We start from the raw sequence: 24180 nt of genomic DNA on the forward strand, positions 1-24180 counted from the left end.
CTTTCGATTCCAAATTAATTGCAATTCCAATTCTGGTTTATAGTATTTTTTTCCCTTTTGGAAGGTTCTCGTGATGGAAAATACATACTTAGTTTTGAATAACCTAGATTTGATAACTTTCCGTGAATATTATTCTGTGATTTATTTATTTCATCAGTGTTGATCTATTAAAAAAAGACACAAAAAAGAATTTATATTACTCTCAAATAAAAGCAAACATTTTACTGTAACTTCATAAAAAGTTGAATTTCTATTAATATTTGATATTTGAATTATAATTAATATTATAACTAGTGCAGGCAGCCATCAATGAAATGTAATTAAGATTTCCTGTAATAAAACAAATGCAGAAGACACTGATACAGTGAAAAGGCATATTGAATCCTTTTCAAAAATTGAGTATGACTGCCCTAGATCAGACCCAAAGAAAGAATATTTAGACACAACTCTGATTGTTTCCAAAATGGATGAAGTTTATGTAGAAATCTGTAGTGCTGAAGGAATCTTATAAATTTATAAGAATTTTTTCAACGAAAATTCATGGTTGAATTTTTTCAACCATGTTTTTCAACATGGGTATAAGCCCATGAAGAAGTTATCAGACATGTTGTTCATAAACATGGTATTCAGCTGTCAGAACCAAAAAAGAAGAGTATTAAACAAATGACGATAGTAAGGCTGAGAATAGACAGGAGACAAAAAAGATAGAGCTAGTAGTTCCACACAAGTTCTATGCTAAGAATTAAAAATGCATTGGCACTTCCTCGTGGTAATGCTTCATAATTTTTCTAGAAAAGAAAAAAAAAAAAGCTTATAGCTTGACGGGAGCATTCTCATATCATCGGGCTTCTTGGAACTCATAGAAGTAGCATAACGCGTAGTATGGGCTGAGATAGTTGCAGGATATGGAGCAAACAAATATCTTGTGATGCCTTCCTGGTGGTTAATAGAATTCTGTCTACCTATTCTGATGTTTCTGAGATTATCAATTGGTCGGATTCATGTGTGCCACGGAACCAAAATTCAATCATGAGCTTCGCCATACAGGATATACTTCGTGAGTATCTTAGACTATTAAAAGTAACAAAGAAATACTGTCAGCCATGTAACTCGAGGGTACATACGGGCCATAGTTGTATTGAAAAAAGTCTAAAGCATTCCGAAGTACACTCTCCACTGGAATTGGTGAAGCAGCAACAAAAAAAGTTAGCAGAAGGCACCAGTACATCATTATTCAAATAAACAAAGTGCTGTGTTTCAAGCATGCCCTCCAAGATATTTAAGTGCACTAATGATCCATTTTCCAAATTTAAACAATTACAATTTACACCAGACAACATGAAAAGAGTCGGCTCCAAACTGTCGTTTTCTAATGAATCAGTCCTTCCTACCTTCGCAGCAAAAATGACGGGCAAAAATGTCGTTTGACCTTTTGACCTAGTAAATTTTATCCAACAGGACAAAAATTCTGCCAACAAGTCTCCCGTACTAGCGCCTTCAAACTGACGTTTCATTCATCTACCATACATTCAGTTCCACAACAACCAATTTTTTCAAATGCGTTTTTCTCGAAATTCAAAAAGCGCGGATACGAAATTTTTGCTACCACAAGGCGAATTGTATCAACTATTTCAAGCACCTAAAAAGAAACCTTTAAATGTGGCGTAGAAGACAAGAACTCGGTGAAAACACATGCTGTCTGGGTCTATTATGAATAAATGTTCTATAGATCAAATATACCTATTGCTGACAAAGCCTTCTTCAATTTTTTATCCTTGAGTTTTAGCGAATCATTTTCTTCATCTACTTCACTCTCTGATTCAGTTGTGGACTTCCTCTTCTTTTTCTTCCTTATTTTCTTTTCCTTCTTCTTTTTCTTCTTTTTGTCCTTTTTCTTTTTTGATTTCTTCTTCACTTCATGTTCTTCTTCAGACGCATTGCTATCGGTCGTTGTCTCCTTTTTCTTTTGTGATGACGTTAAACCTAAGAGAGAAAAAAATTCAAGTCATTGTTCAAGGATTTTTTTTTTTAAATGAACTCTTGGCGAGAATTTTATAAATCCAATCATCTTATTGGTAAAAAATGCATCGAGAAAAACTTCACGTTCTAGCTTACATAGTTACGTTGATCACTCACTTCAAATAAGGACCTAGATATAAACTTGACTTTTTTATGTCCAGAAATATTGCAAACAAAAGCAAAGGTGTGTATATACCGCATTCGCATTTGCTTTCAATAATTCTAGTAGCAAACCTTAGTTTATTTTATTCTTAGCTTAAGCATCTAGAACCTACAAACGAAATTGTGTCAAATGAATCAGGACTTTTTTTATTCAATAAAAAGTAGTTTCCCGAGTAGTGAGGGGGGGGGGATACTTCACCAACATCACTTTCCGACTCCTTGCTCAAAACACAGCCAAATCAATCATTTTGATCATCTCAGCAACTCACTTAAAACTCCACTTCCTCAAAGCTTAATTTTGCAACCAATACGTTTAAATTCTTTAGGTAGTAGGAAATTCTAGATGCTTCAGTTTTTTCAGTAGCTAATTTCCAATTAAAGAAATTATCAATATGGAATATATATAAAAAGCGTGGAAGCGTGGCTATAAATTTAATCAATTTGGTGCAAGTACAGAAGTTTGTGGTGTCTTCTCTTTTGATAAAATTTAAGCTTATGTACAGGCATGACCTTGACACCTTTAATGCAATGTTTATGTTCTCTTCTACGTCCCACGTCTTTGGTAGGTAATTTAGTAAGTTATGTGTCCCGCTTTTAAGTAGATTATTTTCCTTGAGTCCAGCGGTTTTAATACAAGGCGACACTTTTGATATCATTCGACAGCCAGGATTCACCTTTACTCATCTACTAAATTCAAGTGGTGTGTCCGAGATTTTCGTTCAGGGAGGAGGGTGGAAAAAAAATCTTACAAAACACATCAAAAATTTGGTTATATACATTATTTTTTCTGCCTTTTCAAAACTTCAACAAAACTTTTTTTAGGGGGTAGGGAGGGATTCATACCTGGTAAACCCCCTAGATACAGCCTTGCCTGAATTATATATTTTTCAATTTGCATTGGGTTTATTGCATCCATTTACAGAATTGCATTTTTTTTTAAACCTTCTTTTGCCTTTTTCTATGGACTGTAAAATGCGTTGACGATGGGTTGATAGCAGGAAAAAATAGGAAAATATTCCTGTCAATACAAATGAATCACATAAGCTAATTTAAAACACATTTTAAGAAAAAGTCCAAGTACTGTCATAAATCTGGCTCGGCAAATAGATATGCCTGGAACTATTGACTTCAAAGGTATAAGTAGTGTTTAGTCTGAGCCCAAGTTACAGCAGTAGGCTTGCTGCAAAACATATTTCACAGGAAAACATGCAGAACTATACGACAGATATGCAAAACTATAGCAGCCATGATTTAAAATATTGACTCAACTTTCAACTTTTTCTTTATTCAACTCAAAAAATACACAAACAATATTATGCCCCAACAGAGAGCAGAGCTCGTAAGGCTGGGACGTGCAAAAACATAAGAAAATACATCTCATCGTAATAATGATTTCAAAATATAATACGGTAAAAGACAAACAAAATAGAAAAACAACTTATAAAAGATAAGTAAATATATAAATATCGGGCAGGAGGGGCGTGGGAGGCCATCCCAGACACAGGGACACAAAAACAAACACGCAAATAAGAAGATCAAATAATTTAATTTTCCATCATCAATGGTGAATAGTCAAAATTTTAGCAAACAATCTTTAATATTTGCTTTTTTAAATTTAGCTGAGATTTTTGCTGAGATTTTTGGGATGGATCAAACAGAATTTTATCATTCAGCTTATAATTGTTAGCAATGAAGGGTATTTGGTATCTAATCGAAAACCTTGACCTTTCAGAACTTACAAAAGGAATTCGATACGTCCTAGACCTCCAACAATCCGAACGAGGAAGTAAAATTAACAGAGATTTGTCATAGAAATAATTTTTAGAATTTTGGATTTGAAAATGCCATATGGAAGTATTTAATATTCGTATTTCATTTAAATCCAACAAATTTAAGAAGAGGAATAATGTTTTAGTTTCCGAAACATTTTCAAGTTTTGAAGGTCGATGTAAGAAATTTCCAAGTATTCTTATTGCCCTATTTTGTAGTACCTGTAAGGGTTTTATATGCTTCCAAAATGTATTAAGCTATACAACTGAGCAATAATTCAAATAAGAAGTAATTAGAGAGTGGTAAATTATTCTTAAAATGGTAAAAGGAAAAATATTCTTCACACGGTACATCGACCCAAAATTTTGAGCAAGTTTTAATCTTAGATACTCAATATGATTATGAAATGACAAAAGGGGATCAAGAAAAACTCCTAAATAACGATATGATTCGACCCTACAAATTTTTTGATCACCAGCCTGTAGCTCCTCACAAGAAATCTCTCGAGTGGAACGTTTTGAACGACCAAAAACCATAAAATTAGTTTTCCTAAAATTCGGTACTAGATTATTAGAAACAAACCATCGATTAACTGAGGTAACACTTATAGTCAGATTTTCGATCAATGTCGATAAATCCCTAGCTTTAACTGTTATAGCTGTATCATCTACAAATAGAACTGCATGGCTATTATTCTCATGCAAACCTCGGGGAAGATCATTAATATAGATCAAAAATAAAAGTGGACCTAATACTGAGCCTTGGGGGATACCAATATCAATAAGACTTTTTAAATTAGTCATTTTTCCACCGATATTTACTGTGATTTTGCGTCCGCATAGGTATGATTTAATAATTTGCAATCCTTTCCCTCTTATGCCGGAATTTATCATTTTGTAAAAAGAATTTCATGAATTAAAGTGTCAAATGCTTTTCTTATATAATAGAAAACAGTAGCCACATGGAAATGATCATCTAAACAATCATTTATTTCTAATGAAAGAGCTGCAACTGCGTGCTCTGTCGAACGGTTTGCCCTAAATCCAAATTAAAATTTGGTAAAGAAATTTATTTTATCTAAATAGCTAGAAATCCTTTATTTTAACATTTTTTCAAACACTTTAGATAGTGGTGATAAAATTGCAATTGGACGATAATTACTTACATCAGATTTATCGCCTTGTTTATACAACGGAATTACTCGGGCAATTTTCCATCTACTAGGAAATATACCTGAGTTGATACTCAAATTGAAAATGTGGATAAGTGGTTCAAAAATAACTTCGGCAATACTCTTTAACAAATTTGTTGATAATTCATCATGTCCCACTGAATTACCATTTTTTATATTTCTGATAATCTTATGGAATTCAGCAAAACTAACAGGGACCAGAAATATGCTCGTACATTCACTGGGGGGTAAATATTCTTTATGCGACCTGTAAGGGGACAAATCTATTCCTTCTGAAACAATCGCTTGACCAACACCAGTAAAATAATCACTAAACATATTAGCAACATCTTGCCGTTCTCTAACTTCTACACCATTTGTATTAATTAATACCTCAGGATGTGATAGCTTTTTATTTTTTCCAATTTTCTCCTTAATTAAATTCCAAGTTTTTCGAGGAGAATCAGAATTTTTAAATGAATTTTCATAATACACTCTTTCATTTTCTCTAAGATTCCTTACTAACAGATTCTTATAGTTTTTAAAACGTATTATATTTATTTCAGTGGGATACTTCATTTCAATTTTATATAAGCGATTTTTTTCATTAATAGACCTCAAAAGCGATGCATTTACCCATGGTTTTCTTGGTGTATGCCTCTTTCCTTTCAGATTTCTATATGGGCAAAATGTATCAAGCTTCTCAGTCAATATATTATAAAAGTTATCTAAGGATTGACCTGGATCCATTTCATCAATTACAGAACTCCACCCTACATCACCGAGTGCTTCTTTTGATTTAAAAAAAAAATTTCCCCAAAGTCTCTTCGCTTTGTTGACTTCTTTTCATTGGAAATATCGCGAAAAATCAGCCATAAGTATGCAGTGATCAGATGAATCATCAGGAATGACATATGTACTAACAGCACTTTCAGGTGAAAAAATATTATCAATTAGCGAATATGACGTATCAGTTATTCTGGATGGTACAAGACATACAGGATATAACCCATGAGATAGCGGACATTCTAAAAACTTCAAAGTGTTACTATCCAGTCTATTCTGATTAGCAGAAACAAGGTTCATTAAGTCAATATTAAAATCTCTCATAACTAGATAAGAAGTATTAAGACTAGCTAATTTATCCATGAATTTTTCAAAACAATTCCTGAACTCCATCTGACTAGCTGACGGACTACGGTAGATAACTGCGATTAGAATCTTCTCATTATTTGAAAAAAAAACATTCAACAACACAAGATTCAAATAACATTTCAATATTCATCGGCAAAAAGTCTAGTCTTGCACGGGCTGGTATGCAACTTTTAATTAAAACACCAAGACCACCTTTCTTTTGCATACTACTTCCAACATGAAACAATTGATAACCATCAACATGAATACTTTCAATTGAAAACTCATCTAAAAAAGTTTCGCATAAACCGAATATGTCCGTGAGATTTCAATATCTAGTTTTAATTGGACAAGATTTATTTGTAGGTTACTCATTAGTAGCCTATTAATTGGTTCACTACAACCTAAAATTTTCAAAATAGTCATTTTTCTTTAAAAAACAATCCCTTATTGATTATAAATGAGTTAGGCGTAGGTTAGTATACAGAAAAAAAAACACATAAATTGTATAGTTCGAAAACACTCAAAAAATTGTGCTCATTTTTCAAAGTTTAAGCTTAAGCCCCATTGAAAATAGGAAAAGAGAATAAAATTATTATTCAGGTTTTTTTTATAACTAACCAAATAATTTTGCTGGGCACACTAGATGCTTATTACGAGTAGACAGATAATAATATTAGTAAATCTAGCACAAACAGTTAAACTTGAACACAGGCAGGTATATAAGGGAGGGATGCCTTCAGGGCCAGGTCTGTACAACTCCTCCAAATCTTGAAATTGTTTTGATATTCCAATGAAATTCTTGTATAATTAGATGATTTTTTGTAGATTTGTACAACCACCCAACCCCAACCCAAAAAAATATGTATATTCATGAATACTATTGATAGACCACAGTGTCGCCATTAATAACAACACAGTCGTTACCCATACACCACTTTCCACAATTAAGTTCCCCATGCTCATCGTAATGGTCACCATGAGCATTTGCCCCCCCCCCCAAAAAAAAAAAACAACGATAAATATACGCGTCTACAAGAACACTATTGCCACCAAACATAGCACCATAATCCCTAGAAATACACCCCTAACCATTAAAAGCAGCACGGTAACCACCATTAGGTTGTTTTAAGCATGGAAGTTGCATATCAAGAAACTAATTTTCGCTAATGAACATGCTAGGGAGCCATCTATCGCGTTTACTCAAGATACAGTGTCTTATCTCTTTTACCAGGAATGACCGTACGTCAATCGGTAAGATCTTAAGTCATTCTCAACTAGGGTTCAGCTTTTTTCAACTAGAGGTTGGCTCCAAAGAATATAGGTAACTTGTAAGGGTGGAAAGTGGACCTAGTGTCAACAAAGAAACTGTCAACCTCATCTAGTGTTTGCCAACACTTGTTATTTTGTCAAACTCTCTGATCATTTACCTGTCAGGAACTGGGATCAGAAACTTATTCCTACCCTAATTTTACCAATTCCACTAATTAAATCAATTATTCTCATTATTACACTGAAAAAAATGAGAAGTGTCACCAAACCCTAGATAAATGGCGTTACTAGTTTTTTGCCCACACTAGCATTATTTCCCATTCTTAGACATTCCATGCTAGTACCAGTTCTCATACTCTTCGGTTGAATCATCAATATTTGCAATATGAAAAAAAAGCAAAAGAAAGAAGCTAACTTTTTATGCTATGGGCTACTGAGCCAGTAGGTTAGTACAGAAGCCCAATTTTTAGACGCCTGAACAACGTTTCTTATTAAAACATCCATAATAATTCCATACATAACTCAAACATCAACATATTTCCAATTAGTTACATTCCCACTCTGAAACAAAATTACTTTTCAAATGAGATAGCTTTCTGAATTCTTCTTTTTCTCAACTAAAATAACTTTTTCAATTTCAAAAGAGCACTAGAATAAAATGGTTATGAGACAACTAATATTTTGCTATAAGCTGGTAAAAACAATATTAAATAAGTCTTATGGAATTCTGTAATTGTCATCAATACCAAGTGCTAAAATGTGGTAGGTAGTTTCACTGAATGGGTTAATAATGTAAGTTAGCGCTAAAAAAATAGACGAATACAAATACAAGATAGTCGTGTCTTGGGCCACAATTGTTTGGTTGGCCACTCAAACCACTCTCAAAAAAGCCCCCCCCCCCCTTCTAGCCCACGTGTTCGAGGTACCCAACTGAAAGTAAGGAGTAGTCTAGCTCAATAGTAATCAAAATTCTAAAAACAGAATTTGATACCAATAGATATATAAAAAGAATTGGATTTTTATGCTGATTTTAAATATGTAAGTTTTATTAAGTTTAGTTATACCCATCAAAGGTTACACGCCTGAGAAAATGTGTCCAATTCTTGAAATAAGGGGGAATCATATAATCCCAATGAAAATCCCACCAACAGATTCAGCATATCAGAGAACTCTGCTGTAGGGATTGTCTACAAAAATGTGGAATGTTGTACTTTTTGCCAGAAGATAGATCACGGATGTGTTTTTATTATTATTATTATTTTTTTTTGCCAGGGGTGATCAAACCGACCCAGTGGGTCTAGACATTGGGAAATGGTTCATTCTAATGGAAATTGAAAGTTCTAGTATCCTTTTTAAGTGACGAAATAAATTGGAGGGCAATTAGACCCCCTCCCAAATCACTTTTTTCCAAAACTCGTCCGATCAATATTCTAAGATTACTATTTTGTTAAACATGGGAAGGTCTTTAAGTTATAGAATTTGCCCATTGTTTACGTATAGCATTTGTACAGTATTCATATTTTGGGAAGTATGCATACATTTTTTTTTGGGAGGGGAGGACGAATTTTTTGCTGGAGGGACTTTGAAACGGGAGAATTTTTCATCGAGAGGGAATTTTCAACAGGGCGAAATTTCCAGGGGAAATTGTATACTGGGGGAACTTACCAGAATTCCAATACAAAATTTCTTTATTTATTTTGCTTTTTATTTACTGACTCAATTTTTACCCGGATTGATTTGCCCACAGGATATTTCCGCGGGAAGGGGAATTTTTCCGTAGAGATCGAGCCAGACTCCCTAGCATTATTGAAAAAAAACAAAAAAAAAAAACAATCAGAAATGAAATAGAGAAAAAAAACTTTTTTTCAGTTTTTCGGTTGTTTTCAACCGAAAGTAAGGAGCAATATCAAAACAAAATGAACAGAAATTATTGACGTATACGAGGGGGATTGCCCCCACTTCAACATCTTGCTAGTTAAGCTAGTCTCAATTGTATCCCAATTCTTTAAAAATGACTCCTGAAACACAAGGGTCGCTTAATTAAACAATAAGTAACTTTTTGAAAAATAAAAAAAAACTTTAGCGCGAAATATAAACTTTTAGCAAACAATCACGTATGCATAATAATTTCTATTCGTTTTAACTTTTAATATTGCTCCTTATCAGTTGAAAAAACTTGATTTTTTTTTACTTCTTTCTTGTAAAGGGAACAATAGAGACCCTTAGGACAAGATTTTCCTTTTCCTTTTAGCTCGAATAAGAACAGAACATGACCAGGAGATAAATTTTAACTTTCAAAGAATTTTAAGTTAATGCTAGATTCCCATGCACTTTTTTAAATACATAATAGTTAAAGCTAGTGCTTAAAAGAGCTAAGAGCTCATATGGCACTTGTGACGAGGCCCGACGAGCCAAGAGCTCATATGGTATGAGCTCTAGCAAAATTCTAAGAATCAATAGATTGGTTTAAAAGGAAAATCAGAGACTTAATGCCGGTCAGGATTTAAAATAAGAGCTCTGAGTCACGAGGTCCTTCTAAATATCAAAAATTATTAAGATCCGATCACCCAGTCGTAAGTTAAAAATACCTCATTTTTTCTAATTTTTCCTCTCTCTTCAGCCCCCCAGATGTCGGATCAGGGAAAATGACTTTATCAAGTCAATTTGTACAGCTCCCTGACACGCCTGCTAATTTTCATCGTCCTAGCACGTCCAGAAGCACCAAACTCGCAAAAGCACCGAAACCCCACCCCCTAACTCCCCCGAAAAGACCGGATCCGGTCCGATTACGTCGATCACGTACCTACGACATTTGCTTATTCTACCCACCAAGCTTCATCCCGATTCCTCCACTCTAAACGTTTTCCAGAATTCCGGTTTCTCCCTCCAAATCCCCACAATGTTAACAAATCTGGTTGGGATTTGAAATAAGATCTCGGAGACATTAGCTCCTTCTAAATATGAAATTTCATTAAGATCCGGTCAGCTGTTCTTAAGTTAAAAATACCTCAATTCTTCTATTTTTTTCAAATTAACACCCCCCCCCACTGGCTTCCCAAAGAGAACGGATCCGTTCCAATTACGTCAATCACGTATCTATAACTTTGTGCGTATTCTTCCCATCAAGTTTCATCCCGATCTCTCCACTCTATGCGTTTTCCAGTATTTCCGGTTTCCAAGATATCTGTTTCCCATCTCCGACCCCCCAAGTCCCGAATCCGATTCGAATTGAAAATGGAGCATCTGGAACATAAGATACTACTATATACCAAGTTTTATTAAGATCCGATCACCCATTCGTAAGATAAAGATACCTCAATTTTCACGTTTTCCAAGAATTCCAGTTTCCCCCTCCAACTCTCTCGAATGTCACCGGATCTGGTCAGGATTTAAAATAATAGCTCTAAAGCACAAGATCCTTCTAAATATCAAATTTCATTAAGATCTGATTACCTGTTCGTAAGTTACAAATACCTCATTTTTTTCTAATTTTTCCGAATTACTCCCCCCCCCAACTCCACCAAAGAGAGCGGATCTGCTCCGGTTATGTCAGTGACGTATCTTGGACTTATGCCTATTCTTCCCACCAAGTTTAATCCTGATCTCTCCCCTTTAAGCATTTTCCAAGATTTCCGCCCCCCCCCCCAAATCCATCCTAATGACACTGGATCCGGTCTGTATTTTGAATAAGAGATCTGAGTTATGAGGTCCTTTTAGATATGAAATTTCATTAAGATCCGATCACTCCTTCGTAAGTTAAAAATACGTCGTTTTTTCTAATTTTTCAGATTTAACCCTCCTCCCTATGTCAATTAGATATCTAAGACTTGTGCTTATTTTTCCCACCAAGTTTCATCCCGATCCCTCCAATCTAAGCGTTTTCCATGACTTTAGGTTCCCCCTAACTCCCCCAGTATCACCGGATCCAGATTTCAAATAAGAGCTCTGAGACACAATATCCTTCTAAATATCAAATTTCATTAGGATCCAATCACCCGTTCGTAAGTTAAAAATACTTCATTTTTTCTAATTTTTCCTATTCAACCGTCCCCCCCACTCCCCCCCCAGATGGTTGAATCGAGGAAAAGACAGGTTCTAATTTGATCTGGTCTGGTTCCTAATACGCCAGCCAAATTTCATCGTCCTAGCTTACCTGGAAGTGTCTAAACTAGCAAAACCGGAAAAGACAGACAGACCGACAGAATTTATGATCGCTATATTTCACTTGGTAGATACCAAGTGCCATAATTAGAAATCTGTTTGAAACTAATCGTTTATAACTCAAATTTCCTGAAGAGATAACACAGAAGAACTTACCTTTCCAAAAAATCCAACGTCGAAAGTGAGGGAAACCCTAAAAGACTTTGGAATCCTCATTTTTAAGCAAGCTATGTCAAGGTCACGTTAAAATAAATTTCTTTCAGCTCAAGAAAACCTCTAAAATCAACTCTACTCACATATAAATATACAACTTACTTTTTAAAACGATTTTTCGCTTAATTGGCACAACAACTTCTCCCAAGTTGAACTTCCTCCGCCGAGCTTCGAATCTTGCTTGACGTTCCTCTTCAGCCCTTTCCTCTACTCTGGTGGCACCAATATCTTTTGCCACGTCTACGCCACTTGATCTAAGTGATGCTACATCCCTATCTGGCGAACTTCGTCTTGAAGTTAATTCAATTCTTCTCAAAGGAGACCGACTTCGAGATCGATGAACATTACGCAGAGGACTTGTGCTTTGTCGACTTGGCAACTTCCGTGAGGGGCTATACTCTGGACCGATGCTACGTCTTGGTTTGATAGAAGTCAAACGGGAAGGACTGCCACTGTATGGAGATCGTCTACGTGAACCTGGACTTGGATATCGTACAGGAGAAATACGTCTAATTTGACGACGGGGAGACCTAGATCTAATAATTCAACTTCATTAGATTCCTTTTAACGCTTATTTAGACTAAATAAAAAGCAAGAAGAGTTTAAATACAAAAAGATTTAATTTGTCTTAAAGAACTATATCTACTACCATTTTTATCACTGTGTAATCAGTGGGAGAACTAATTTATTCCTTAAAGTATTAAAGACGCCAAAATAAAACATATTTTGTCCCTTGGAGCTATCTTAGGTCTATTTGTAGCTTAACATGGCAATTTTTTAAGATATTTCTTTCATTTGTATAAAAACGATTTGGGACAGTACCACATTTTCGTCTGTATTGCTGCGTTTAGTAGTAAAAAACAAATAAGCAAAACTAATTAGTGAAATTTGACAATATTTTTCTTGTATACAAATTCAAACATTAATAATCGGTTAATTTCTATAGAAAACTAATCCTTCAAAAGAGAGCTAACACCTTTTTAAGCTGTTCGATGCTATTTTGCTAATTTTTCAAACACAATTTTGTTTTTAATTTGGCCTAGCTACTACCAAACTTGCAACGCTGCATATGGAAGTAATTTTTATTCAAAATGAATTACTGAATTTTTAAGATACAAGTATTCACTTGACCGTTTCAAGCAATTAAATTTCATTTTCTTTGTCTTTCGAATACCAAATACAATCTATTAAACTACACTGTAATAGTCGATGATTCATTAACGAATTAAACGCTTCAGCGACCAACTTTAATCAATATTTGGCAGTTTATTTATTAATTAGCAAGGATCCCTTTTAAGGATATAAGCACCCTGGCATAATAATAAAAAAAAAACAGAAGCTTTAACGCACTTTTTAGCATCAACAAAAAAATACTATCTGATATATTTAAAGCATTTAAGAATTCCAAACCTAGATTCAAGCTTCAGAATAACGAACATAAAGTAGTAGACTTTCTAAGGTATTTGATTAACCTTGACAAAAAAAAAATAAAAATAAATGAGTTCTCCGTATGAAATTCTATTACCCCACTAGCAGTGAAAAAAAGAAAAAGAGAGAGGACATCAGGGCTACCCATGCAAAAAAAATCGATTTTTCTTGCTGTTAAAGTTAGGGCGTTGTACGTTTCATGGAAAAGGTTTTGGGGAATGGCGACTTTAGATTTTACATTTTGACCCGACACAATTTTCTAGACCTTTCATATTATTTTTCAAAATTCCTATAAATTGGTTTTAAGAGTAAGATTTTACTTTCTTAATAGTTTTACTTAATAGTTACCATCCCCGAACTAGCTACAAATTACAATTTGTTCCTCAAAAGCCAGCTATCATTTCAAAACGTGTTTTTTTTTTACTTTTGGCTACTATGGGCTTGGTTTCACTCTTTACTAGGCTGCAGCTGCTACTGCAACTATAAATAGTATAAAAAAAACAGCACTGTACTTTACAACCCCCAACCGGCAGATCACAGAAAACCCATAGAAATCACCATTTTCTATTGATAATGCGTTTCGGCGATTCTTCCATGTTACACCCTTCTAAGGAGGTAGCAGGGTATTCTACCCCCCTTCACCAAACTCAGTAGGTAACACCGTGAAGAAGGACAAATTACTGCCAGTATCTTATAAACTAACCAGTTTAACAATTTATTCGTCCATTTTTTACGGCAGTTGTCATTATTAAAATGTCCTAGGACTGGGATTGTAGATAATAGCACCATTTAGTTTAAACTTCAAGTTGTTTGTTTTTTGCTTCTTGCTCTTCCCCTTACAAGTATGTCAGTAATCGTAGACTCAAATGGAGAGGAGCTGTATAAGGCTGTAAAGCTTAAGAGCACGAAATTTGTTTTGCAACAAACAATCCTAGATGAGAAAACATAAAAGCCATTTAAAGATAAAAATCCATTTTATGATAAAAACAATATAAAAAATCAATAAAAGCCATTTGGGCGTAAGGACAATGTCGGAAAATGAGTGGGGGAGGGGGCCCATGCCTTCACATGGATTTTGTTACAAATATCTTATTTTGGGATAATTTCATTAGAAATACCAAATTACAGATTTTTTTCATTGAAAACAACAAAAAAATATATAAAAAAAACAGAAAAAAATATTCACCATCCCGGACTCTCATGAATTGGCACCACTGCCTATTTTTGGAAGCCGTTTGGAGAGATTTTATTGTTCTCAGCTCTTAGGAGAATATTACAATGCTTATTATAGCAACTAAGCATTAGGCAGTTCAGGATTGAGAATGTTTGCCAAGACTTCAGGTTATCGAAAGCATTAATTCGTTCAAAGCCGTTCCATGATTCACCTTTCATAATAAGTTGTGACGTCACTTACGAGGACAACTAACTAGAATCGGTTAAACCAGGTACGTTAAACTTCATGATATATTGTAAGTCCACCTTGAGTCGATAGTTGACCTTGAGCGAGTCCAGTGCATAATTGATCAGAGCTTTTCATGGGTACTAAGTTCCAGACGTTCACACGGGAGCTTGAAGGTGAGCTGCAGGCCGACATGTGTGTCTTTTCACCTCAAAAATAGTGAAAAACTAAGAAAAAAGCGCTCCTCCGATGAAGGTGAGTGGATATACTTGTATAAGTCAATCTCTGGTATTACTTCAAATCATTTATTTAAAGGCAGCAGTTACTCCTTGGGAATGCAAGAACCTGCTCATCTAAATATCATTTTAAAACACGGGAATTAAGAATCCTTGAAACCCATCCGTAAAGTCATCAGCCATATTTGGTTACGGACCTCATCCGAAAAAGGGAGGAGATAAACTAAACGAGGACAATTTTTGAAGTTGGAACACAGGGTATATTAAAGTGGGGGTTTCAAGAATAATTTACTAAGAAGAAAAAATATTCTTCAGGGCCCTTGATGGCATATAGCGTGTCAAATAAACTTTTCAGTTGCTGCTGAGTCTTTTTTATAGAGCTAGGTAATAAGCTTGTGGCACAACCATACGGTGACTGAAATCAAACCCCAAGCGCCGTATTGCCAGCCAAGCTTAATATCAATCTACCCACAAGGTTCTTCTTTTAAAAGAAATTAAAACTGAGAATAAAATACATAGTAAGTAAAATGAAGCTAGTAATAAGAACGATAGCTAGACAGCAAAAACTATGAGATTTAATGAAAAAGACTAAGAACTTACCTGCTACTTCTAATGACTCTGACTGGTCTTGGACTTCGAGTTGAATCATCAGCAATTAGACTTTGACGATGGTCTGCTGGGGGGCTTGGTGAAAGACTTGGGGTGCGATTACGTCTCCGAATTGGCGAACGATCAAATGGAGACCGACGATAAGGCGATGAAACGTCCTGACTACCAGCTGGAAAATTTCTCCTGCCTAGTCGATTTCTAGAAGAAAAGGAGAAAAACTAAAGAAAATGATATAGATTAAAGCAGCCTTGACATCGAAGCCTCTGTATTAATTTTTCAGTTTCACCAATCTCAGGGCCCTTGATTTTGGACGTTCTTTGTAAAATGGATTTCAATTACACGCAGGACGTCAAAAGCTATGTGGACGTATTGCGGTGCATATTCCTGGAAGAAGGACATGCCAAAAACGAAAAGCATGGCCGTCAACTACCAAGTCCAATACGGAGCCTACTGACTGGTTAAGGAGATAAGGCGGATAAACTTTGAATGTTTGAGCCAGGAGCAATGGCCGGAACTTCGTAGCCTTGAACTTGCTACCACACTCCACGTGACACGACAAATCAAAGGTCTCCAATATGAGACAAGTATAACTCGTTGCAGACAGTACTGATTTGAACTATACGAGAGTTGAAAGCCCTGCTTAAAGGGGTTGAGCGTGGACGACTCTACCCCTTTTTCGGGATTACTACTATCCATTCTAATGACAGGTTTCCACTCTTCATTGTTTTCTTCTAGGCTTTGGAAATTCTCTTAGTAGTAACAAAACATTTCCTTATTGCAACACGTAAAACATCACAAGCTGAACGAAAAACTATTTTTAAATTACTTACAATTATTTAAAATGAAATTAATTAGTTAACAGAATTTTCATAAATCAGAATGTTTTTTCTGGAGGAGGAACTAAAATACGAAAAAAAAGTTTTAGACCACAACATTTCCTCGACGGGCATGAGGTTGTTCAAACCCTTATCATAGAGAACTAATCCAACATCTTCAGTTTCTTGGTACAAAAATAGGATTTATAACTTTTGCTCAAAGTACCAACTTTTAAAAAAAATTGGCGAAGAAGCTGTTTTGATATTGTATGCACCGGCATCAATTGGGGTAGGGAGGCAAGAAAGTGGTGTGTGTGAACCCCTGAAATCGCCCTCCCCAAAAAGACTGTTTTGTGGGTATTCTCGTTGAAAAAGAAGACAAAAAAATTATAGTATCCCCCCCACCAAATTAGAAAAATTACATTTTAAGCTCAATGAATTTTCTTGAACTGATGATTTTAATTGGAAGAGAGTAAATACTTACCTAATTTTATTGACAGGAGACCGACCAGTCGATGAATCAATAATTGGTTGTTGGAGATCATACTCAGACCCGATTGGCAGTACCGATCCAATTGACTTCGTTTCGTAGCCACACCGAGTTTCTAATAAATCCGAATTGAGATCAGATCCTGTGACCCGGTTTGAGACAACGGTCTCTATAACATTACCATCTGCAATACCGTTATCTTGATGAGATTCGTCTATAATAAAGAAAGCGACTTGATTATACACGTCTGCATCTATAATGAAAAATGTTTACTATTTCATAAGAATGACGCTTATCTATCGTCTACACATCTATATATGGACTATATATGTAAATATATAAAGCTTACAGATACGATTAGTTTATAATGAAAGTTCTCTGTTTATTATAAACGAATCTTACTACTTTATAACAGATAAATCTATATATAGTCTTATATATATATTATATATCTATATAGACTGTACATAATCTTTATATAGTCTATAGATGAAATTCGTCTCTAATGCAGAAAGACACATAAAATGTTACCCATTTATAATATACATTATATATATATATATATATATATATAGGCAATGTAGTCTAAGAAATTATTCAAGAAAATGACAAGCTTTGCTACAAGGGGGTGGGAGAGATTACACGTATCCCTTGGAAAGCATCAAATGTAATGGGGAGAAAGTAGGGTTGAATTTTACCTAGATTTCAATTCTCGTTATATCAACTTCGTTAATATTTAGTAGCCAGAATTCAAAACGATTATAATACATTTAATAGAAGCCATAATATGTTTGACTCAATATTGTAATGATTTTTCTATTTTATCAGCAATCTAATCTGGTAAAAATCTATATTTTCCTCAAAACACACTCTGCCTTCAGAATTCGTCCACCCCGAGCGTTTTTTGGCATCAATTCACAGTGCTATAAGAGGATTCTTCTTTATTGTTACTGTAGATGCAGAGATAGCTGCAACCAGGTAAAGCGAGAATCACAGCCCGTAGTAGCCAAAAATATAAAAAAGGATTAAAACAACAGGCTAGTGAGACAAATTACCATTTCCAGCTGAGTTAGGAATAGTAACTATTATCTTGATTACACATTGAACCTAATGAGGACCCCAAGGGAGCAACCATAAATTCAGGATGAAGTCACATGAGCTTCGGTCGGGTAGGTAAAAGAGTAATATTGTTCAGTTTTTTCATTCTATTTTATTCCTTTTCTGTTGCCTTATCTTAGAAACACTCAGAAATGAATAATTGACAACCTCTCACTATAGTTTTTCAAATCACTGTTTTACTCCTACATTCATCACTTGTTCATTTTTTTTCAGGGTATCATTGCCCTTTTGGTTGTTTTTCCTAACTTTAGTTATTTTTGATTTTTTTTTCCATACATAAGACTTCACATAAATTTCTGTCCCTTTTTTTTTTTTTTAGATCTTTTGGGTTCGTTAATACGGATACATAAATCTTATATTTTTGGCAGAGTTAAAAAAAAACAACCTAATGTAAACAACAGCAATTCTGATACAAACTCACAAAGCTAATTAAATACAGTTACATCACACATAATTTCTTCCCAGATTACGCTTAAAAAGATCGTACTTCTAGATAAATGTTCCCTTTTAAAGAATCGATTTTGCAAGAAACCTGCAACTGTAATTTCCGACAGTTACCAAACATAATTTCTGGATTCATTAGTCTCAAATCTATCCATACACAAAGCTGGAATTATAATATTACCAAGGTCGTATCCAAGGCACCGCCGGTACGGACTGTGAAGTCTAATGCCGTATCCTTTACCTTTTTTTTTCTTTTTATGTATCCAAGGGAAGGGGGAAGGGGTTCAAACCCTCTCCCCTAAATGTTTGTCCAACTCGTAAAAATAGAACAAAAATAAATATAAACAAATTTTTGATGCCCTTTTTAAAGTTTTTCTACCCCCTGCCTCCACAAAAAACTGGATACATTTTTCAAGACTACTTCGACATTTATTAAAGAAGGATTTAAACATGTTTAAAATAAGGAAAAGTAACCGTTTTCAACAATTTTAATTTTTTTTCAAACATTTTCTATTATTTTCAAAAGCTTTTATTATACTTTTTATGTCAAACTCACAGACAAAAAGCAAATAAGAGAGAAATACAACTGAACAGTTTTTTGGAAATCAACAAATTTGGTGCTTGCGCTCATCTCTCTTCAGTTTCTTAAAAATACTTTCATGAACGTTTTATGCCATAGACGAAATCTTTTTCCTTTTCGGATACTTCTTTTGTTAAAAAAAAAAAAAATCATTACCCCGAAGAGTAAGAGTGGGTGTTGTTTATACGCACGATTTACTCACAAACCCACTATTATAAGTAAAAATGTAATACAAATATTTAAATAAAGGTGTTGCCTCAAAATATAGTAAATGATTTGTTCTTGCTAAGAAGACATTAAAGAATACAACTGAAAAGCTTGGGAAGGTCATTCCAGTTTGCTGTTTACCCCATTGAATTATTCAATAGGACAAACACTGAATTAAAGTTTAAAACATTGAAATAAAATTATAAATTGAATTTATAAAAATTAAAACACAGGCATTTGAATACAACGTTGAAAAGCGTTCACCGTTGAAATCTTTGTAACACTCAGTTTTGCTAAGAGAAAAGAACTAGAACACCAAGTAGAAAATCGAGCTATCATATTGATAGCCTTAGAGCTCCTCTCCTTATAACTGTACTGGTATACTTGTAAGGGGGGGAGCTAGACGCACAAAAAAAACTAAGCAGCTTTTCTTTGAACTTTTACTTTTCTTTTTTAAAATTTTTCATTTGTGAGCAATTTTTTTACATTTTCTATTTGTATTTTTTTTTCAAGCAAGCATAGAAAATTCAAAATCAGAAAACTAATGCATTGAATTCAACTATATTAGGACTACAGTATAATTATTACGCAATATGCAAAAACGAGTCAATTTTGTTAAATAAGGAAAGAACTGAAAATTAAAAGGCTCGAAAATACCTTTTAGCATAATTTTTATTTGCAACATTTGATTGTTCAACAAATGCAAAAGTTCTATTTTTTCACAGAGTCGGTTGCTTAGACTTCAAAGACTTTTCAGAATTAGTAAATAGCGCCTATTACATTAGTTCTTTAAATTATTTTCTTTCCAGTGAATCACATTTTCAGAGACTTTGCAGCATCTATGTAAAATCTAAAACACCTGGAAAATGATATTTCACTTTCTATCTTCAGCAATCCTCTGTAACACCCGGGCATTAGCCAATGCGAAAAGAATCACGTGATGTTATACAACGGGTAACAGTTTCTTCAGAGTACTTTCACAATCAGAGTCGTTCGGTTTTTGAATGCTCATAAGAGAGCATTCGTTTTTTTTTTTCCAGCCTAACGGCAACTGAGTGTATCTATATATAGAAGTTAGCTAGATTTAGTAAGTTTCATCAAAGATAATGAATTTTGCACCTAGTTTGCTAAGCTCAGCCTGTTTTGTCTATTGGCTAAAGGACCGAGTTAAAGCTTTCACTACATTTTTTTTTAATGAGTAAGAAAACTTAGAGTTTAGTCTTTGGGCGAGGAGACAAAGTGTTTTTTCCGGCCTCACAAAAGGTAATATACCACGTTCGTTTTTCTATCTGATCATCAACCTGACTTGTTTCTACAGATCCTGGTAGTCTGTCTGTGAACTCGTTTGGATCTTAGTGAAGTCCTAATTGATCCAGTTAAAAGAAAACTATATGAAATAGTCCTTTTCCAAAAGCAATTTGTCAATATTTTTTTGTGGCGAATTTCCTTCAATACCAAATATTGGATCTTTGGCCCTGAAGATTAAGTGGTTTTAATTAGATTTGATAAATAAAGCGATAATCAATATGAATTCCCTACCAAAATGAATCTAGAACCCGCTTGTGCTAAGCATGCAGTTGCAACGTGGAATTTAAACGGAAATATCCTTAACCGGTCTATTTTTATCGAGGACCTTCTTTCAAGATATGATATTGTGTGTTTGCAGGAACATTTTGCAACCTCTCTCAGCCTTCCGTTATTGAACCTGTCACCAAATCATCAAGTTTTTACAGTTGCAGCCAAAAGCTCTCGCACTCATGGAAGCCATCTGGGGGCCTTGCGACTTACGTTAGATCCTCTCTATCCACTTCTATGTTTGACTCGGCATTAGACTTTCTCGCTATCAAAATCCAAGATGTGGTTATAGTGAATGTTTACCTCCCTACGGACTATCGTGATGATCGATCAGATAGACAGTTTGCCATAAGTATTGCAAGGCTATCCAAATGTATTGATAAAATAAAAAAGCATGGACTTTCGTGTCTGATAACAGGTGACTTTAACTGTGATCTTGAAAACCCGAGCGGCAACAACAGTTCAAGTTCTAATCGTGCTAATATGTTACTCGGTATGTTAGGTGATGAATTTATACTCGCGTCTAAGAATAAGAATTTTTCATATATTCATAATTCGGGAAGTATGTCAAACCTAGATCATGTTATGCACACTCGATCACTTACACCGAGTGAGGTTCTTGTTTCTGATTCAAATTTTACATCAGACCATTTTCCATTGTTTTTCAATATTGATTTAAATAGTAGTGTTCCGCCTCCTCCTGGAAGGCTCCAGAAGCGTCCTTATTTTGTTTGTGATTGGAAACGTGCGTCTATGAGTTCATTTCAGTCGACTTGTGATGAACTTGCTTCAAAAATCCGCGTTCCTTTTGATCTGCTGATGGTTAGTTCTAAAAACTATCCGGCGGAATCACGAATTCGGTTGAATATTTATTGTGGTGAGCTTGTGCACGCATTACGTCTCGCTGAACAGTCAGCTGTACCATTTAGACGGGTGTGGCCTGGTACCGAAGTACCAGGCTGGTCTGCAAATGTTAATCTTCAAAACGCGTGTAGTTCGGCAAAATTCTGGCTTTCGGTTTGGCGTGAGGCTGGGTGTCCTCGAGACGGGTGGGTGAATAAACTTAGAATTTATAGTAAACGTAAATTCGCGAAAGAACTTTCACTACACCGTAATGCAATTATTCGTTCTTCTTCTCAGGCTATCCTTACCCACCCAAATAAACTTTGGTCTTCATTGTTTAAAGAAAGACCTCATGTAACAATGACCTCAATATCTCGAGATAATTGGGTTCAGCATTATAGAAATGAATTTTCGGCTCCTGATATCAAGCTACAAAAAAGCTTGGGTGTGAAACTGGATGATTTCTTCTCACGAAAGCGAGAAGAAAACAGTCCGGATGTTATAATTACAAGGTGTTCTATCCGTTCTGCTATTAGAAAACTAAAAAAAAAGAAATCGCGCGGTTGTGATGGTATATCAATTCAGCACCTGCTGTTTTGCAGCGATTTGTTCCTTGAGCACCTTGCCCTGCTTTTTCAAATAATTTTTAACCTGGGTATAGTGCCTGATTCTTTTTCAATTGGAATATTAACACCTGTGCCTAAAAAGGGAAAGCCACTTAGCCAGTGCTCGTCTTTCCGACCTATAACTGTGGCTACAGTTTTTTGTAAGTTATTTGAGGCACTTATTGTCGATGAACTGCGGTCAAAATGCTGAGTCCCAGACCATCAATTCGGTTTTCAGCCTAGTCTTGGTTGTGGCCACGCTCTTTCTGCTCTTGTTTCGGCTTTGATAGATGCTGAGAAAAGCGGTGAGAGCATAGCTCTCGCTGCACATGATGTCGGAAGGGCCTTTGATTCACTAATTCATGAGCAGATTATTTTAGATATGGGCCTGGTAGGTGTTGATCCAAGTATGTTAAACCCTTTATATGATATGTATAAAAATTTAAAAGCTAGGCTTAAGCTACCAATAACACCAAACCTGACAAACAACCCGGTACTCCCCGTTGAAAAAGGTGTAAGGCAGGGTGCATTGACATCACCTACCGCATCGTTAAACCACAATCTAAGTCAAATCTGACATACATTCTGAGAGGAATTGATCTATCGTTAATAAGCTATGCAGACGATGTACTTAATTTGAGCCGCCTCCTTCGCGGTTTAGAGGAGAATTTTATCCAGTTTCAAGTAGAATATGGAAAAATAGGCCTTCAGTTTAACGAAAAGAAATCAGATGTGTTGTTGTTTAATGCTAAGCAAGGGTCTGCTGTTGATGTTAGGTTGGGTGGTGCTACTGTTTGGCTTGCCGAACACATAGTTTATTCGGGGATCCCTATTGGTCGGTCTAGGCTTGAAACACGTCATCTTTTGCAGAGTCATCTGCAGAAGCGGATCTCTTTAGCGTATAGCCATGTTGTAGTTTATAAGCGTCCGTTGGATCGGCGGATTTTGGCCCATCTATATAATGCAATGGCACTACCCCATTATCTGTATCTAAGTCCCTTTTGGAGGATTTTCCAAAAGGAAGATAAGAAAGAATTGCGGTCTACATATTATAAATATGCAAAGTACCTCTTACGGCTTCCACCATGGACAAGTAACCGTATTGTGACAAGTCGGTATGGGATTATCAACCCTAATGAAGCAATATTAGCCCAGATCGCCAGATATAACTCTAATATTGTTACTCATCCTTGGGCAATTGTTTTGAGGCAATAGGTTTTTCTTTTTTGTAGCCAGATACCCATTTGTTCTTTATTTTTCTTATGTGTTGTGTATTCTTTTATAGTGTGTTTTTTTTGTGCTTTTTTATCTTATACTCCATCTGTTTCTTTTGATGGGAAATAAATATATGTATGTATGTATGTATGTATAGGAAACATGTCAGTGGGGAAAAAGAAGTTTCAGCCTTTTTTTAATTTAAAGATAGTTTCTCAACGTGTTTGACAACGTTCCAAATAATTTTCTGCTAATTCTACTATGTCCCTTCCTACCTCCTCGCTGCAATACATGCTTTCTTGCAACTCAAAAATTAGCAAATCTCTCCAAGAACTCTAATAGGTCCAGAGTCCTTAATAATTTTTCAGCTTACTTGTTTCAGCCAGAGACAATAAACAATTCACAGTAGCATAACGTACAGAATATCTCAACTCCATTAGAAAATAAAAAGCTTCCGAAAAGGGTAAGACTCTGAAGCTATCAATTTAAAATTTGCCAAAGCCACCTAATTTATCAAAATATTTCTAATACCAAATAGCTGCTTGAAATATTTTTGGTACGCCCAGATGGGGTTGTTCAGTGAAGTCACCTTATAATAACACTTTGGCAAAACAGCGTTTTTTCTTCTATTTCTAGAGGTTTACAGTCACCTTGTGTTGATATACTTTATCCCATAAATCCCCCCTCCCCTAACTTATAGGGGACTAACTTAT

The 24180-nt window shown here is 35.1% G+C and overlaps 1 protein-coding gene across 3 annotated transcripts in view; it reads right to left on the reverse strand.

Annotated features, from left to right (window-relative positions):
* LOC136040090 (uncharacterized) overlaps window positions 1-24180 on the reverse strand; it is a 59786-nt gene that overhangs the window by 16097 nt on the left and 19509 nt on the right. For all 3 annotated transcript variants that reach the window (XM_065724168.1, XM_065724166.1, XM_065724169.1), the window contains exons 6-9: window positions 16874-17093; window positions 15566-15772; window positions 12005-12438; window positions 1741-1983 (exon numbers count right to left, since the gene is read on the reverse strand). In XM_065724168.1, the coding sequence (XP_065580240.1) occupies window positions 1741-1983; window positions 12005-12438; window positions 15566-15772; window positions 16874-17093 (1104 nt within the window). The remainder of the gene's footprint in view (window positions 1-1740; window positions 1984-12004; window positions 12439-15565; window positions 15773-16873; window positions 17094-24180) is intronic.

The sequence above is a fragment of the Artemia franciscana genome, chromosome 20 (assembly GCF_032884065.1).
Source record: "Artemia franciscana chromosome 20, ASM3288406v1, whole genome shotgun sequence".
Classification (NCBI taxonomy): Eukaryota; Metazoa; Arthropoda; class Branchiopoda; order Anostraca; family Artemiidae; genus Artemia; species Artemia franciscana.